Raw genomic sequence first — 18,112 nt, 5'->3', positions numbered from 1 at the left:
GCTTGTATTTAAAAAAAACTATTATTACACAATGCTTTGAACTGAATAACTGATCTTAAATTCGCCCTGTGAGTCTTCATGTATCAAAGCATTCCTAACAGGCAGATGAAACGCTTTTCTTTGCTCCTACTAGCTCCACTGATACTAAGAGAAAGTTGTTTTTTTATGAGTCGTGTTCCAGAATGCTCCAATCTCACAGGGAATCGCTGTACAGATCCTGCAGCCATTGCCACACGTCCATTCTCAATCTGGGTTGGAGCCAGTGTGTTCCTGACTGCAGTGGAGTGGAACAGCTGAGCACTTCTCACCCTTATTCTGCCTGTGCTAAATGAATTACTGAGGAATCCTGTAAAGCTATTATAATCTGAAATTAAATTAGCTTTACTTGCTGCACAGAACTTGCCTACAAATCCCCTTTGAAATATAAGATTAATTGCAGTAATGCATAAGAGTCATCTGTGTTCTGAGGCAGACCGCTGACGTGAGTCACTGTGGGGAGCTGGTCTGGTGTGCTGCCCGTGAAACACCAGGGAAGAAGTGCCTGTCTGGTAGTTACCTGAGGGTGTCAGTTCATGGTTTGCATGCTCAGAAGATAGGACATAGACCTTTAAAAGCTGAAAAGATGTAGAGGTATGATTCCTCTTCTAAGGTAGCCTTTAAACCTTGAAGGGAGCCTGGAATCCCTGCCATAGAACCCTGGCTGGCAAGTGTAAAGGCACTGTGGGAGGGCTGCAGTCTGAGCTGCCCTCTGAGCAGAGTCAGTACTGAATTCAGAGCAGGTTGCTGATGGCTTTGTCCAGGTAGGTCTTCGAAGCCTCAGGGGACAGTTTCTGTGTGTTTCTATTCCAGTGCCTGGCTTCTTTTAGAAATGTTTTTACTGCATGAAGTCAGAATCTTCCCCTGTCTCAGTTTGATTTGATCACTAGCTCATGTCTTTCCACCATTCTTATTGCCATTATTTGTGTGGAAACCTTAAAGAAAGTCAAAGGAGTATCATGGAAACCATGTTTCCGTATGAGCATTTATTATACCTGAACAGGCAGTGGACAAATAATAATAATTATTTTTTTAATTCACAGGAATAATTTAGGGAGAAAAACAGTGATCTGCATGAATGTGGACAAAGGTTACTTTTAATGGTAAAACAGAGCAGATCTGGTACTACTGAACAGAGTCCTTCTGTGCTTCAGATGGGGGATTACGCTCAGTGTTTGCTCCTCACCAGAATTTGTCTTCAGGGTCAGGGAGGGAGTTATCATTGAAAACAAGATCTCTGTAATATGTGTGCTTCTTTATGGTTCTGTTTCTGTTCAATGAAGTATTTGTGATTTATGATGATGTATTCTTCTTTTCACCCATGTGCTTTGCAGATGACTCTTTCCCCTCTGTCACGGTTTTGATCCGTGGGACATCTGGAAGATTTGCATGGGCCCAGCAACTCTGTCTTTTACCAAGAGGAGCTAAAGCAAATCAAAAGGTCTCTATCAAAGCCCATAAAGAAATCTTTAACTTTGAGGTGTTCAGCAGAAATTCCACTAATGTGAGCCAGCCCCACAGATCTGGTGATTATACATTAAGGCTGAGCCACGGGGCCTTTAGCTGTAGGTAATGTGACACATCTCTGGTGACTTTTTACAACTCATGATTAATATTAAATATAGGCTGTAAAACTGCTGTCACCTTCTAGGTTTGTGTAGGGGTGGGGGGGAACTCTGCTTATTCTCATTTTTTTTGGAAGCATCTTCTAAGGTGATGGGGCAGTGGACAGTGTGTACAGTGCACAGGCATGACTGGTGGTGCTGATCTTAGGATGTCAGGCAAAGCTTTTATAGAAGAGGAAACAAAGGCTGGAGTTCTGTGAGATGCTGCTGAGAGAGCAGCTCTTAAAACTGCAGAGCTCAGTGTTGCAAGATGGCTGTAAAATTGCTGTGAAGAAGTCTATCTAGTTGGACTTTGGGTGCTTCTGGACAGCAGTAGTGGATAAATGCCCAGTTGTGTTTTACATAGGATCTCTTGTTGCAGTTGCCTGGTGGATTATATTCTTGAGTTACCAAAGTGTTGTTGTTTGTAAACATCTCCCAGATGTTCAAACTGTTCATATAAAGTAGCTGAAATGTGGGCCTGTCAGTCTCAGCTGTCATGTTAACATCTAGATGACTGTGATCTCTGCAAAGCAGCCCTTGGAAGGACCCTTCACTTGATGCATTTGGAGCTGTGCTGTCACTGTAGTTGAAGCAGTTTGCTAGATAGTTCAGTCCAAGTGTGTTGCTTCCCACACCAAAGGAAAAGTCACACGTTGGCTGGAGACCTAACCAGTTTTAAGGGAACTGTTTCAACTTAAAAACATTAAATAACTTCAAGATTTGTCATTTTAAAGTGAATAAATTTTGAAGTAAATAAATTTATGTAGCAGTGTTCAAGGTGAAAATAAATCTCTCTTGCTTGGAGCTTACACACCTACAAACCTGCAACTAGACCTGCTGCTGCTTTCATTGGTAGCTTCCATTCTTACACAGTATAGCATAATGCAGTAACAAGATGTGTGAGGATAGATACTGCAGGGCTATTGCTACCCTGGTGGGTAGCTGCTGTTCGCTTCAGGACTTCTCAGCTTCACTTGTTGAGATCATCGTAGTTAGTAAGGCATAGCTGTTAGCTTTCTTTAAACATGGTTGAATAGATTTTAACCTAAGGATAAGGTGTTGCCCCATAAGCTTGTTGTTATTAACAGGATTTGTAACTACTTCAAGTTAGATGTTAAGGTGTAATAAGTACAGTGATTACAACTACCAAAAGGTGCAGAATGTTGCCTTTCTGTTTTACTTTTTTAATCTACAGTGAGGTTTTCAATACAAGTATCATTCAAGTTTCATGCATGACTGAGTGCTTTTTAATGATACCTCTGATGTAAGGATTAGTAAACCTGTGATGGGAAGGAACATTTTCCATCTGCTGTAAGAAGGTGTTGTCTAATGATGCAATGCTCTGAATGAAACTATCCCTCTCCCCACCTTTTTTTGGTCAGACTTTTGTACCAGAACCTCGACCAGCTCCTAAAAATGATGTTGGATTGAAATACAGTGTGAAGCACCGCCCTTTTCCTGAAGAAGTGGACAAGATCCCGTTTGTGAAAGCAGACTTAAGCATTCCTGATTTGCATGAAATTGTGAATGAGGAGGTAAGTAAGGTTTTGTCTTTGACTTCATTTTGCTCATTTATTTTGTCTTTTCACGAATCACATGCTACCTTCTTATTCTTCAGCTTGACTAATTCACATTACTTAATAGAATAATAAACTTTGAACAAATGAATCTCTGCACTGCCCCAGGAAGATCACAGTGCCTTGGATGTGTTCTTGGGGAGCACTGCTCAGCACCTTTTATTCTGGATTCCAATAACCTGTACACCAGTATTGCTAGGGAGCAGTGACTTGTAATTTGTTCCGTCTTCGATGGAAATGGAAGGGGCATTTGTTAGAACTCTTGTGGTGTGTGTGTAAAAATAGAAGTATTTTAAAGCTTTGCAGTACTTTAGTTTTTATTCACTTAGGAGGAAAATGCTGTATCTGATGTTGGGTGCATAAATTTGTAATAGCTCTCTCAGACTAACAGGGTTTTGAGATATTCAGTCACCCTGCAAGGTCACATTGATAGTGCTTTAGTGCAGGATAGTGCATCCTGGTGAAGTTGCAGTTGCTGCATGTGACTTAGGCTTTGCTAAACAGTGGAGCTGTTATAAAGTGCTTTGAGAGCTTAGTATTTAATGTCTGTACAATGTATTTCAGCTCGAAGAGCGACATGAGAAGCTGAGGAACGGCATGGCCCAGCAAATTATTTTTGAGACTTCTATAGATCAGAAAAGTGAGGAGGAGTGGCATAAGAAGAGCTTTCCTGATCCAATCACAGAGTGTAAGCCCCCGCCTCCAGCACAGGAGTTCCAGACAGCACGCCTGTTCCTCTCCCACTTCGGGTTTCTGTCACTAGAGGCATTGAAGGTGACCTGATATTTCCTAGTGTTATAATCATGGCATGAGTACCACTGCAACTTAGCTTAACAAAAGAGGAAAACTTAAGTTTCATTAGTGGAAGATTTTCTTTTGCAATGTGGTCAATTTCCATCGTTCAGGATTGAGAATAGGGTTGTGAAAGGCCATGCCTGAAGCTGAATGTGCTCTGAATAAGTGGCTATTAATGTATTTTTACAGTAGGTACATAAACGCTCGCACTCACCTGTTTGTATTGGAGTTATTCTTCCAGCTTGAGATAGGAATGCTCTGTAAGCATTTCTAAAGTATGGCTGCCATACAAGTTTCTGTTGCAGAGATTGTGTTGAAGTACTCCAAAATGCTTATATATGATTAAAATACTTTTAGGTTGTAGAGTTCATCCCTCTTGAACTTAAAATACCAGCAGTGTATAGAATTATTAAATTATTTAATTAAAATTCTACCTTTTAAGTGAGAATTTTGCCTTTCACTTGCTGCATTTTCTTCCAGAAAAGTATCAATGTTAGGAGACAGTGTCGCTATTGCAGTAATAAATGTAAAGATGCTTGGTGTTGTGTATATTGCTGGTACACAGGTTACAGTAATAAAACGAGATACAATGCAACTGTGGACAGTTATGTGGCACTTTGAAAGTCTCTGCTGCTTCTGTTGTGGAATGGAGCGTTTTTTGAGCAAAATTTTAGTTGCATTTTACTTGAAAAATGTTAGTTTTCTAATGAAGAGAAGTTAAATGCAACAAGATGTCAGAATTCTGCTTGCTGTCAGTTGCTTATAAAATGATTATATTGGATCAGAATTTTTGGTTTGGTTTTGATTCCTTTTAGCAGATTATTGTGGAAACCACAAGAAGTCTTTTCAAACCGGAATATTTTTTAAGCTGTTGAACTCTTGTCTATCCAATAGGAGCCTGCTAACAGTCGTCTACCTCCTCACCTGATTGCACTTGACTCTACTCTGCCTGGGTTTTTTGATGACCTTGGGTACTTGGATTTACTACCTTGTCGTCCTTTTGATACTGTTTTCATTTTCTACATGAAGGCGGGCCAGAAGACAAGCCAGGAGGTAGGAGAGTCATGGAGCAGAGCACTGGGACCAGTGGTTGTTGGCTTTGGCTTTGTTTATGACAGGAGGTGGAACAAACCACTGTGTGTTTTTCATTTGAAAGGTGATGTATGTTGTTATCTGCATTTAGGATTTCTGTGAAGTCTTAGTAAAACGTTTTGTATATATATGAATGAAAGGGTGTATTTATAGAATTCAAAGACTCATATCAGAAATGTGCTTCAGTTTGTAGGGAAAGTTGCAGTTTGTTTTTGATATGTGCAATATCCTGGTAGTTTAATTTGATTTTGGTGTTAAACATATGTTAAAGAAATCAGAAATTTCCTGCAAGAAAATATTACTACTTTGTAAGCCTTTGCATTATACTATTTGTACTGAAATGTGATTAGGTTAATTAGGTTAATTTATGCAAGCCTAAATCATGATTTCTTTCGACTGTGATCTGGAAGTTCACTAAGAGTTACTAAGAAGGCTTATGGGCTCAGTGGAGGTAGTTCTATAGTACTGCTCGTTTCTATTTGTGATTGTCATACTGAAGAGTGGGAGCGTGGCTTCAAAAGTAATTAGCATGTCATCCCGTCATGTTACTGCCAACATATAGGTGACTGAACACACCAGCACCTTCCAGGTCTGAGAGAAACATACCACCAATTCTTGAGACCAGCATCATGCTGTTTGTGTGTTTTAAAGTCAAAGTTTAGTGTAGCAAGTAAGCAGCCTCCAAAGTCAGTAAGGTATACAGGGAGTGATGTCTTCCAGCCATCCAGAAATGCTCTGCTCTTGCAGAGCTAGCAGAATATTTTTTTCCTCTGATGCTTGTATACAGTTATGGGTTTAGACAGGTGAGATTTATGTGCAGAAGTTAGTCCTGCAGAATTTGCGGACCTTTGGACACCCAGTTAGTAGTCTGTACTCAGGAGGATTTGCCATGTTAGTTAAAAAAAATCTTTAACATTTGGGAGATTCTGGGTGTTAGACAGACAGTGTAATGATGGCATTCCTGCTTCAAGACCCCAGAACGTCTTGCTGTGATTCCTAAGCCTTCTTGGTAGTGGGAAGTCAGAGGTGGTCAAGCTGGTAAGGTGCAGCCTGTGCAGCCCTGGGCTGAGGGAGAAACTGCTGCTGTTTCTGTGACCGAAAAGAAAGAGAACAGAAATAAGTCAGTGGTCATTATCAATAATAGCGATCAAGAGAGGAGATCAAAGCTAAGCCACGACACTGCTTTGGGCAGGGGTGGCTGTGTGGTGCTATGTAGCCATCCTTCTGTGTGTGCTCATGCATGGACCTAATTCTGTTCTGCAAGGTGAATCCCACTCCTGTCACAAGGAGTAGTGGCAGCTCTACATCTGATGCTGCACAGCCTACAGCATTGCCATCTAATGTGAGTGTTCCTAGATGAGCCTCGAGTGCTCTGCTGTGGTAGTGCACATTGATGGCTTAGAAGGGTGTCGGGGAATCTGAGTATACAGGGTAATGAAACTGCCCACACTGTTTTTGTATTGTGGTACTTAATAACACTGAACATCCTTTGAACGTGCTCTCTCACTATTATTTTCTTTTTTTGAAGGTGCTCAGTTATAGAACTATACTTTCATGTACACCTTGTCAGATACACTGCACGATGCTGTCTCTTCCCTGTATCCCAGCGGTCTGTGTCCCCCAGCATGCCTTGTCATGCTGGGATAAGGATGTATTTAGATGAGGAAACACCCCAGATCTTTATGCAAAGTGAGATGAGGGTGTTAGCAGTTCAGTGTGGTGTTTGACTTAAGTGCGTGCTCAATATCGCTGAAAATGGTTTTGCAAAATCAGTTTCATTATTTAATGTGAGGTGAGGCTGGTGCCCGAAATCACCACGTCATGTACAGGCAGTGATGAAATGCCTTTCTCCCCAAATTTCCCCTCAGTCTAATAGTGAAACCTGTACAGAAAATCCTCACGTTATGTCTGGTATTAATGCAGATTCTGTGTTGAGCAGGTCTGCGGTTTATCCCTGATGAGTGGATAAATCCTGAAATAGCCATTTGTAGCAGTGTGATTTCAGGTTTCATTAAAGATGGCAGAAAGGTACTTTGATGGATTAGGATGTTGCCATGCAGGATGCTTGACTCTGGGCAGCAGGGACAGTGTCTGTGTAGAAAGCCTGGTGTTCTAGACCGTTTTGGTGACAGAAAATTTTGAATGATAGAAACAAAGGCGGAGTGAGGAGGGAGAGAGCAGCTTCCTGGAATTTCTGTTCACACCGTGCTTCTGCTGGTTGTTTCAGATCCTGAAGAACATGGAGTCTTCCAGAATTGTTCAGCCACACTTCTTGGAGTTCTTACTGTCTCTTGGCTGGTCTGTCGATGTGGGGAAGCACCCTGGGTGGACTGGGCACGTCTCCACGAGCTGGTCCATCAACAGCTGCAGTGATGAAGAGAGACCTGAACAAGGTAAAGCGTAGTCAGCAGTGTAACACAGCTTTGTTTCCTTTTGGATAAAGCTGGTTTTGATTTTTTATTCCTGTGTGGCTATATGCACACTTGCGTACTTTTTTCAAATTTTAAAACACATTTACTAGAAAGGTCCATGTAATTTGGTTAAGCTTCAAGCCAAAGTGTTCAAAGTAATGTGTCTGTGTTGTTGGGAGGAAATAGCCTCATCAAGAAACACCCATACTCCATACTACTAGCAGTCTTGGTGAGTCTTGTTATATAATCCAAAACCAAGATTCAGATGAAATCGAGTACGGATTTTACTGTGTACTACCAGATGTGCTTGAAATACTGTAAGATTTTTAGTGCTCTCTAAGTGATAAAAATGAGCTTTTGATGAGTAAGTTAGCTGTAGTCATGCTTGGTAGTAAGTAGTGAAAGCGAGTGGCTGTTTGTAGGTCACTGAGGCTGGAGCCCACACACAGCTCTTCTGCTGTCCTGCTTCATTTACTCTGCTTCTTTTCCACTACAGCAACTCTTCCTCTGGGCTTGTCTTGTACTGTGACTGACTAAAGGCTTTTCTGAATATAACTACAAATGATAGAAAGTTTGAGTTGTTGGGGAGGACTTAAAAGATGCATGGCTTTCTGAGAACAAGGCAAGAGAGGTTACAAAATGGCCAGGGTTTGGTTTGTTATTTCTTTGGGGATGGAGTTGTGTTTTACACTGGGGCACAACCCTCACCCTTCCTTTTCTGGTTGTAGTTGTCAGTATGGCTGCACAAAAGATAGTGCCCTGAATTGGTGAGGTAATCTGTTTTAATGTGCGCTTCTTAACTTGGAAGGTAACTTTTCACTTCAGCCATTTGATTTAGATTATAGATGACCAAAAAGATGAATTCATTTAATAAATTGGTGGAAGAAGGGACAGAAAAAGCAATTGGGAGTTGGAGTGAAGGAGGGCTTGTATTCAATCTGACTCTGATGCTGGAAAAAATCCACAAGTGGAGTTGCACCTTTACTTAAAATCTACTGCTTCAGATTTTTAGCTGTTGCTTGGTAGGATTGGACAAACTCATGAATACTTCTGCTTAGTTTTTTCCCCCCACACTCTTTGCTGTGTCTGATGCTCTTTGTTTTGTTAAATGTGTATTCTCGTTGTAGATGGCTCAAAACAAAAAAACACACCAGGAAAAAGAGCAAAAAAAAACCCCAACCATTCAGAAGAGTAGAAGAGTTTCCAGTGAGATGTAATTAAAACAAATTCACAAGCATAGATTTTGGTTTTATTTTCACAGCCTCCCCCTCTATTCCCCCCCAGCCCCAAAGGGAATTAAGATCTCAAGCAGCTGGATTTGAGTTGAGTTGCTGCTCCCTGAGAGCAATGGGCTTGAGAGATTGCTTCCTGACTGTGAAGCATGGCTCCCAGCTTCTGGTGTGCCTCTGGGCACTGCTTTGTGTCAGTGTGCTGGACAGCACCACTGCGCTTTTGCTGGGGCAGCTGTTACAGGGGCTCCTCTGTGAGCTGGCTCAGAGAAATAATTCAGCTTAAAGCCTTTGCTGTTCTTTCTGGAGGAGGTGTGGGGAAGGAAAAGGTGATTTGGGGCATGTTCTTACATTGTGGCTCCACTGAAGACTTGTTTGCTGTCTGTACCGTGACAGCCTGGTGTATTGGCCAGCTGTGATGTAGGAATGAGTGGGGGCTGAGAACTAGGAGCTTTCTTGCATTAGCCTCAGTTCAAGGGTGTCTTCTTTTAATTATATGTTGAGATAGGGATTTATAGAAATTGCCTTAAATTTTAGAATGTTGTCAGGCTGAAGCAGCAAATATAAGCTGTCTTTTGAAACTTAATGATAAACTGAACAATGCCTATGTTAGAGGAAATGGGAAGAAATAGCAACTGGATGAATTCTTGTAGAAGGTGCTTACTTAGTGACTACTTACTTGACTGTTTAGTCCTTGGAAAGTATGATACATAGTAAATATAACTGAAATATATTCAGTATCTATTTCTAAACCAAGATGCTCTTTACTTTAAAATATAAAAAAAGTTTCTCTGAAAATTGTTGCTAGCCATGAAATTTAACTGTGAAATCTCACTTTAAAATGTAACTTGAATGATTTCTTCTCATTGCAGCTTGAGGTTGGAGATCTGTGCCTAGAGAGGTGAAACTTCCTTTTGACTTAACCTTTCTTTTGTGTCTGTTTCAGATGATGTAATGATTTCTGAAGATGTTGGAGCGAGTATCTTCAATGGGCAGAAGAAGGTGCTGTACTATGCTGATGCCCTGACAGAGATAGCTTTTGTTGTCCCATCACCAGTGGAGTCCCTAAGTAAGATCATTTTATGTACTTTTTTAAAAACAAAACACAATACAGAAGAACAATCTTTTTTTTAATAGAGAACTTTGTCAGAAGCAGAAACCAAAGAAGTAGAGAAGTAGTGCGAGTAGCAAGATCCTTGTCAGAAAAGTACTGGTTTAAATATCCTAATGCTTAGAATCCTTCTAAGGGATTGCCTGTTCAGTGCCCCTTTGTTTTTGCAGTCCAAGCATCAAATACGTATCTAGGTTTGCATGGTTGTACCTGAATGCCTGGGTGCCTTTCATAGGATGTGTGGGTTTGGTCTGCAGTTATTGTTAAAATATACTAATCCCTGCTATTGAGTTGGGAGCAGTTTTGCTGGTGGTTTTGTTCTCCTCTATCCCTTCTTGTTGTCGTGCTCCTGCAACACGAGGAGCGTGTGCCTAATTGCCATTTAGGTGAGCAAGAACTTTCATGACGTATTTCATTCCAATGAAATTCTGCACAATGGTTTCAAAGGTTAAGGAAATTCTATCCATAGGAAGAGGCTGTGTTGTGTAGGAAATGTAATGGGACAGGATGCTTCTAGAGCCATAGGGAGTCTATTAATTGCAGTCAGTTTCTGGGGTAGCTCAAAGTTATCCACTGCTGAACTCTCTTCCCAGTTTTGAGCTCTGTTTTGACTTGACTGTACACCCATCTGTGTATATTCAGTTTCAGAAACCTTGGAACCTTTTTGAATTTCAGAACTGTACATATGATAACAACTTGTGGGCTTTTTTGCACAGAACTGAAAACAAAACTCACTTTTCTGTTGGCTTATAGCTGATTCATTGGAAAGCAATGTGTCTGATCAAGAAAGTGACTCTAACATGGATCTGCTGCCAGGAATACTAAAACAGCCATCCTTGACACTTGAACTCTTCCCCAGTCATACAGACAATCTTAACCCCTCTCAGCGGGTAAGACAGAACTTGCCCTGAAAAATGGCATTTATTTGTTTGGTGGGGTTTTTTTTGCTTGATTTTATCTTCAAAATGCACAATGGCATTGCTGCAGTGAGTTTTGATAGTACACAATTCAGGCTCCTGACATTTGAAGTCACCCATTCCTATCACCCATTCCATCTTTAACAGCAGCTTTAGTCTGGCTAGCATTTGCATCTACAATAGGAAATTGCAAAATTGAATTAGCTCACTATAAAACTGAAACTTGCTAAGTAGGAACATCTTGCATACTAAAATTTTGAAGTGTATGCAGGAAAAAGTATATGTAGTATTCCCGAAATAAACCGGACCCCAATCCATGTTTGGAAATTTAGGATGGATTGACATGACTGTTCATCTCTGTGTGATTTAAAACAACCTGTGTCTGTTGTGGCTGAATTGAAGCTGCTTGAGTGTGGTAGCAATGCAGAAAGACTTGAGCTTGAACGTAAAAGATTTACAACTGCTAATTTCTTGTTATAAATTCACTTCCAAATGTACTTACTTATCGACTTAGAATATTTGAGAATGTTAAGAAAACCCTGAATGAGTTTTTGAGATGATTAAATGACTCATCTAAATAACAGCAGTTGCCCGGGTGCATTTTTATTGGACCTACTTGCAGAAAATTACTTCTAGTATAAGCACAGTGAGAATGGGAACAAACGAATTCGAGTGTAGGGCAGGAGCCTCAGTTTAGCTCACTGGATTGGGTGGGAAAATCCGCAAGGAAAAATACATTTCTTTGAGTACTGAGTAGATTTGCTCCAAAACATTGAATTGATAATGAGAATATGATAAAGCTCTGCCATGATGGATGTGCTGGGGTCCACAATAGCATGTGATTCCCCAGTATGACAGGTTGGACATGTGTGACAAAGCTGGGTAAAACAAAGAATGAACATTGTTTTCAACTTCTAAATAAGAGATGTTTCTGTTGTTTATATTGAATGTAAGTATTGTATTACTGTACAAATTACTGCTTCTAAGTTGGGTAGTCTCTCTGCAGCAGCCCCATCTTAATCATTTAGAGAGGTTGTATCTGTCTGAGATTTGAAAGACGAACAGTTGATGAGATGCTTTAGATAAATCACTGGATTTCTGGTGTTTGCAAATCCTGCTTTTCTCTTGTGTTGGAAACAGCTCAGTCCTACTTCCAGATCCAAGAGGGTGCCTCAGGGCCGGACCATTCCACCAATGGGACCTGAAACCAAAGTGTACGTGGTCTGGGTTGAACGTTATGATGATATAGGTGCGTAGAATTGTCATTGTTCACTGATGTAGCAAGAGAAAGGAAACCAGAGGGAAAATTCAGCTGCATTCCTCTGCTACAAAAAAAACCAACAACCTAAATCCTTACTAATTTCTATAACTGACACTCAAGATTCTAAAACTGTCCTTTGATATTTGAGTGATGGTCCATGGGGGTGTGTAAGTGAATCACTGGCTGTAGATCTGGAGATTATTTTAGCTCTGGCAGTACATGCAAAACACCCTCGTGAAGCTTCTCCATAAGCTCAGTGTATAAGACCACTGTGTGCTCTCAGCTGCTGCATTCTCAAATTGAGCTTCCTTTAGAAAAGTGATCTTTTTGACCCTTGTTTTGCTTCTGATCCGCTGGTTCTGTTCTGGAGGGATCATCAATTTCTTGGTACCTTTGAAACCTTCTACTTTGATCTGTCCTGTGGAGGGCTTACTGATTCTGCTCAGGTTGCCAGTTTGGATGGTACTGGGCAGCCCGTTGCCTTTCTTAGTGCCATGGTTCAGGCAGTGTCCTACGTCTCAAGCTGAATTAATGTTCCTTGCCTTGGTGTTTCCGCCCTGAGTCTGAATTACCTGGGAGAGACCCAGCTTTGTCCATTCTGTTGTGGCCATAGTATGGTTAGTGCTGGCAGCTGTCCCACAGGCTCGAGGAGTCCTTTGTTCATGAGAGCCTCCTGCATGCTGGTTCTAAGCTGTGGGGCAGGCTTTAGTGAGATGTGAGAGCCTGTCTGTGCTGGCCCAGCCTAGCAGTGTCTGTAATGCTGCCAGCAACAGATAATCTGTTTGAAGTTGTTTATTCTGCCTCTGATTTCTAATCCTCGTTCCCAGTTTAGCATTAATTAAATTCTTAGCACCTCCCAGAGGATAGCAACCAAGAGAGTGGAAGAGATCAGAGGAAGCTTCCCATAAGTCACCAGTGTAAAGTGTTCCCTTTCCCACTGAGGACTCTGGCACAAAGATCACAGTGTCCACAGCACGTATTGCAGAGCATTGCCTGGGATAAGGGTGCTCATCAAATAGGGAGCATCTCTTCCTTATCCAGACATTGGCCCAGAGGGTTTCTCCTTAGTGCCAGGAGCTGCCTAACCACTTCAGTTCCTGAGCTGGTGTCCCTGACCATCTCCCATGTGAGTGGCAGCTCAGGCTGGCTCATTGGACAGGCAGTGAGTGCACAGGCATGTTTCTGCTCAGCTGCTTCTTTAGCAGCCAGGGGAGTCTCCCAGAGCTATGGGCCTGAAGCTGAAGAAATGAGTGTGTGAGCCTCAGTACCCTTGGCAGTTGGATGACTTGTGGGGGAGCTCTTGAAGGTTGCTCTTAGCCCAGAGCCTTTGCCTTATGCTTTTTGTGTTCTTGGCTTTTGCCTTATGCCATCTTCATATTTGCACAGTAGGAGAGCTGACTCTGTAGTTCAGGCTATCTCTGCTGTACAGCTGCTGGCCCTCCCTCTTTATTCACCTTAAAATACTTCTGTGGCCATTCCCTCTGTTAGACCTGGGTGCTGTGTGCACTCAGCACCCCAGTTGTGATGGCAGAAAGTGTTTTCAGGCCTTACGCTCTTTCTGCTGGAAGAGTCATTGGTGTTATCCTGCTGTCTGAACTGTGCTTTTCTCAAACTTCTCTGTAAGCTTCTGCCCCCGAACAAATGGTGGGAAGTGCCACCTTCCATTCCAGTTCTTATTTATGCCTTCTGCCCGTTACCAGGGCCAGGCAGCAGGGCAGTAGGTTGTGGTGTGGGCTTTGCTCGAGGAACGACGCTGTGTTTGCCGGAACAAATCGGTATTCCCATGGTGGAAGTGCAGATGTGAGCAGTGGTACCATTTGAAATTCCCAGCACTGTTGTTGATGCTGATGTCTTGCAGATGGGAGAAGAAGCTACTGAATAATGATTTGAAAGGTGTTTTGCAATTGTGACACGTTTCAGCTTCTTTCTGCTTCACTGTTCCTCTGCAGATTTTGACCTTTGGGACTGAGTGAGCTGAGGGTCTGGGACATGTTCCCTAATCTGTTGAGCAGTGGGTGAAGGTGTGCCAGTGTAAGCGTGGACTGCTTAAGCTTGAGTAACAGAAACAGCCCTTGTATCAGCAGTTTTGCCAGAACATCCCCACTATAAATGCTTGAGGGCTGCGTGGGTTTACCTGTTGATGAGCAGTTTCTTTGCACAAAAACAAAGTAGCAAAAAAAATCCCCGGGGAAGCCAAACTTCATTCTCTGCATCCTCTTACAGAAAACTTTCCCCTCCCTGATCTGGTGTCTGAGACCAGCACTGGTGTAGAAACTACGACCAACAGCAGTGCTTCCCTAAGGTAAGACCTCTCTGGTTTGCGTTATTTTCCTTGGTTCTTCTGCACTGCAGTCTAGATTGCACTTCAGAAGAAGCCACAACTTAGTTTATTTGCATTCTTCAGCTTCCACCAGGAACTCCAAAAACTGTAGATAGTGCTGTTAAAAAGACAGATGAGCTCTCTTTCTGTTGAGAGAAAAAAAACGAAAGAGCTTTTCATACTGCTGTGGTTGAAACGTAAATTAAGGAGTCGAAAATGTGTAGTCTTATTCTTGGGTTTGTGATCAGTCTCCTTTCTGACTTACTCCCTGGTGAGGTAGTTAATACTCCATTTATGTCATGAAGCTCAAAGCCCCATCTGCAGGGCTTTCAAATTCTATGGTGACAGAAGTCCATAGGAACAGTGCAGCTGATGGAGCCATCCTTAGGTCCAGAGAATGCACACAGGAACCCTGCTGGTTTAGCCACAAGATGTTTTAACATCCTTTTAACACTGCATCTGTGAAGGAAAGTAATCATTTTAATTGAAACACTGCTGTGGAACTGATTTAACAGCCATATTTCTTTCCCTTCAGATCTACCATTCCTGAGAAAGAAGTTCCTGTGATCTTCATCCACCCTTTAAACACTGGCTTATTCAGGATAAAACTACAAGGAGCAACTGGGAAATTCAACATGGTTATCCCGTTGGTGGATGGGATGATAGTCAGTAGGAGAGCTCTTGGTAAGCTGAAGGTGATTAGGAGCACCCGTGGTTTCTTTTTTTCCTTGTCACTTGGAGGCAGTTCATGGAGTGGTCTGATCCTTCCTGCTTGGCCCTCGTGCATCATGGTGGTTCTGCCAGCAATGCCTTTACCTGTAGCCCTTCACAAGAAGCAAACTGTAACCAACACTTTTTGTATTTTTGTTTGTGCTACCCTCTTTGGTTCCCTGTTACGTTGTTACAGTGAAATCTGGCTAATCCCGAGATCTTAATGGGGATCAGAGCGAAGGAAAGCTCAGGTGTGTGTGGTGTAACGGTGTATCTGCAAAGTGCACCGGGTGGGATTTGTCACTGCACGCTGGACATGCCAGCAGGACTTCGTTTTGTTCTTCTCGCCACCAGAGTGGGAGCAGCTGGTTGGTGTTCAGCTGGAGGAGCTGTGGGACAGGGCTCCTCTGTCTGTGGGAGCCAGGCGAGGGCATGGAGTGTTATAGTGGAATGGAGAAATGTAGTGTGGATGGAAGGAACAGAAACGTGCCTGTGATGCTGAGCACAGCGGGCTGCGATGCTGGCGTTCCTCATCTGCCAAAGGGTGCTGCTGAGTTCCTGGGCTCTGCTGGGTGCTGCGCTTGTTCTGATTTAAAAGCAGGCTTGCAACAAAAAGCCACAGAGATTGGTAGGCTCATGTTAATATGTGTGTGCTGTCCACTTCTTCATGTATTCCTGGATGCATTAATGAATGATCAGCGCTGCCTGTGCTGTAATAAACTCAGCAACTGGAATTTTCTCTCTAGTGAGAGCTATTCCCCAGGCAGAGTGAAATGAATAAACTCTTAGTAGAGTACTTGGACATAACCATAAAACTGATGCAGGAATCTGCTGGGGATGATTTCCAGGTTGTGATTTTGTACGTGTTGTTCAGTGATGGTGAAAGTGGAGCCAGACAGGGCCTTCAGATGAAGTTTGTGACCTCAGCTGACAGCAGCAGCTTGCACTGATGAAGAACCAGGTGTGTTTTTCCTAGGGTGGTACTGGGTTTTCGGCCATATTGGCACAAAAACAGTGACATTTGTCTGATCTCTGATGTCAGTAAATTCAGCTTGTGTGCAGTCAGGAATCAGGTCCTCTAGATAAGAAAGGCAGTGTTTGCTGTTTTACTGACACTTCTGTATAGGCAGAAAAGAGGTCAGTGGATGCTTTTTTTCACAAAAGATGTGTATGAATTTAATGTTGGAATACCAGGACAGCCGGTTCCTGGCGACAGTCGGTCCTCTCTCCTTCCCCTGCTCAGAGGGGTGGTTCTGCTGACCCTGCTGGCTCCGTGGTGGGTTTTGCTGTGCCCAGATGGCTCCCCAGCATCGCCCGCCCCCACCTCAGACCCAGTCCTCGTGTGCATGCCTCCAGCTGTCGGACTGCTCCTCTGGGGGCAGGGCCCTGCATCGCTTGCTGACTCAGTCCCAAGGGCTCTGTTGCAGACTGCTGCCTGGCACTGCCAGAGCCGGGGAGCCCTCCCCCACTGGGTGGGCATACCTGGACTGCATCCCTTTCTTATTTGTGCCTCGCATGCAGGGCTGGGGGCAGGGATTACCAGTTACCAGCTGGTCTTTCCGAAAAGTCCTCCACTTGGAGCTGCTGAGCGTCTTCCCCCAGCTTCCTGGGTGGGGAGGAACCACGGGTTTTCTTTAGCAGTAAAACTGTCCTAGGGACGAAGTTGAATTTGTTTAAGCTTATTTCCAGTGTTCTTTCTTCTTCAGGTTTTTTAGTGAGGCAAACAGTAATAAATATTTGTCGGAGAAAGAGGTTGGAGAGTGATTCATACAACCCCCCCCACGTCCGCCGAAAACAGAAAATCACAGACATTGTCAATAAGTACCGCAGCAGGCAGCTGGAGCCGGAATTTTATACCTCGCTTTTCCAGGAGGTTGGGCTCAAGAACTGCAACCCCTAGGCCATTGCCCTCCCCGGACAATTAGATCAGAGCTTGGTGGCTACAGTAATGAAAACAGTTAAATAACAACAAATTTCCTCAGCCCGCCGGAATTCAGGAAACTGTATTTTAGCACAAGTCAGCAGATAGCATGTGGGAGGAACGAGAGACGAATCCAGAACGCTGCAGTCGGGATACTGACTCGATTCACCTACCCTCAAAAGATTTCTTAATTCCAGTCTTCCTGGATGCTCGCAACATAACCTCTTCACGCAGCCATCTATTCCAGACTAATTAAGAACTGTGTCTTGTTCTGTGAGAAGAAAACAATCAAAGCAAAAACATCTCTGCATCTAAGTACGAGGAACGCAATGCAAACAAAACTGCCTTCAGACATCTCGCTGCACCCACTTGCCGAAGGAGAGAGCAGCAGGATCTGTCCTTGAGGAGGGAAGCTATTTCTGAGCGCTAACTGTCCCCACCAGGACTGCAGGAGAAGTTTCTGGCACCCTTCAGCGTTGTGCAGAAGGTACTCCACTGCCTGAAGCCGACTTGGATGCCACCAGGAGGAGAGCTGCTCGGGAACATCGGGCCACCAAGTGCATGACCAAGGTGCTGTGTCTTACAGTACCCCCCTGCTTGGGCTGAGTGTGTGCACAGTGCTTCTGTCACCTCGGGAACAAACGCAGCGCCCGGAGGTGTGTCAGAAACCTGACAAACGGAGAAAGTCAGCGACCTGACTTTCAGACACACCTTCTGACCCGATCAGAGTTCTCAGTTCTACATAAGCAAGGTTATGACTTTCAGGTCTGTTGCAAAATGTCACATTTAATTTTAGTAGCCTGATTTTATTTTTTTATGCAGCTAATTATGCTGAAATGTCCCTATCACTCGGTCCCACTTCCATTAGATGTGCAAATATCTCTTGCTTTCCTTCCGCTGGGCTGAAATCTGAGGCTCTGGGGCTGCCTCCTGCTGACATTTATCACATACACAGTTTTTGCAGCTTCTGCACTTTTCAGAAGCTCCTCTTACACAGACTATGAGACAATTGGAACAGGAAAGTCAGGAACTCTTCTTTTTTCCATTCAGTTGCCATTCCCTGGAAAGTCCACTTGGAGTTGTAGCTTAAAATTGTTTTGAAGCTGCTGGGCTGTGTCAGCAGC

General features: G+C 43.2%; 1 protein-coding gene across 4 annotated transcripts in view; it reads left to right on the top strand.

The window, feature by feature from the left end:
* The window catches only part of RALGAPB (Ral GTPase activating protein non-catalytic subunit beta), a 60,892-nt gene extending 43,023 nt beyond the window's left edge, over nt 1-17,869 (top strand). For all 4 annotated transcript variants that reach the window (XM_065754205.1, XM_065754204.1, XM_065754203.1 and 1 more), the window contains exons 20-31: nt 1,371-1,477; nt 3,026-3,178; nt 3,785-3,994; nt 4,910-5,068; nt 7,335-7,500; nt 9,694-9,816; nt 10,612-10,748; nt 11,916-12,024; nt 14,260-14,338; nt 14,892-15,040; nt 16,774-17,644; nt 17,679-17,869. In XM_065754205.1, the coding sequence (XP_065610277.1) occupies nt 1,371-1,477; nt 3,026-3,178; nt 3,785-3,994; nt 4,910-5,068; nt 7,335-7,500; nt 9,694-9,816; nt 10,612-10,748; nt 11,916-12,024; nt 14,260-14,338; nt 14,892-15,040; nt 16,774-16,967 (1,586 nt within the window). In that variant the 3' untranslated portion in view covers nt 16,968-17,644; nt 17,679-17,869. The remainder of the gene's footprint in view (nt 1-1,370; nt 1,478-3,025; nt 3,179-3,784; nt 3,995-4,909; nt 5,069-7,334; nt 7,501-9,693; nt 9,817-10,611; nt 10,749-11,915; nt 12,025-14,259; nt 14,339-14,891; nt 15,041-16,773; nt 17,645-17,678) is intronic.
* Nucleotides 17,870-18,112: the final 243 nt, after the last annotated feature.

This window comes from Cyrtonyx montezumae, unplaced genomic scaffold, assembly GCF_038088225.1.
Source record: "Cyrtonyx montezumae isolate F1298 unplaced genomic scaffold, pur_monq_1.0 scaffold_9, whole genome shotgun sequence".
In the NCBI taxonomy this organism is placed as follows: domain Eukaryota; kingdom Metazoa; phylum Chordata; class Aves; order Galliformes; family Odontophoridae; genus Cyrtonyx; species Cyrtonyx montezumae.
Note: the sequence above shows the minus strand (reverse complement) of the source record. Positions and strands in the feature narration are given on the sequence as shown.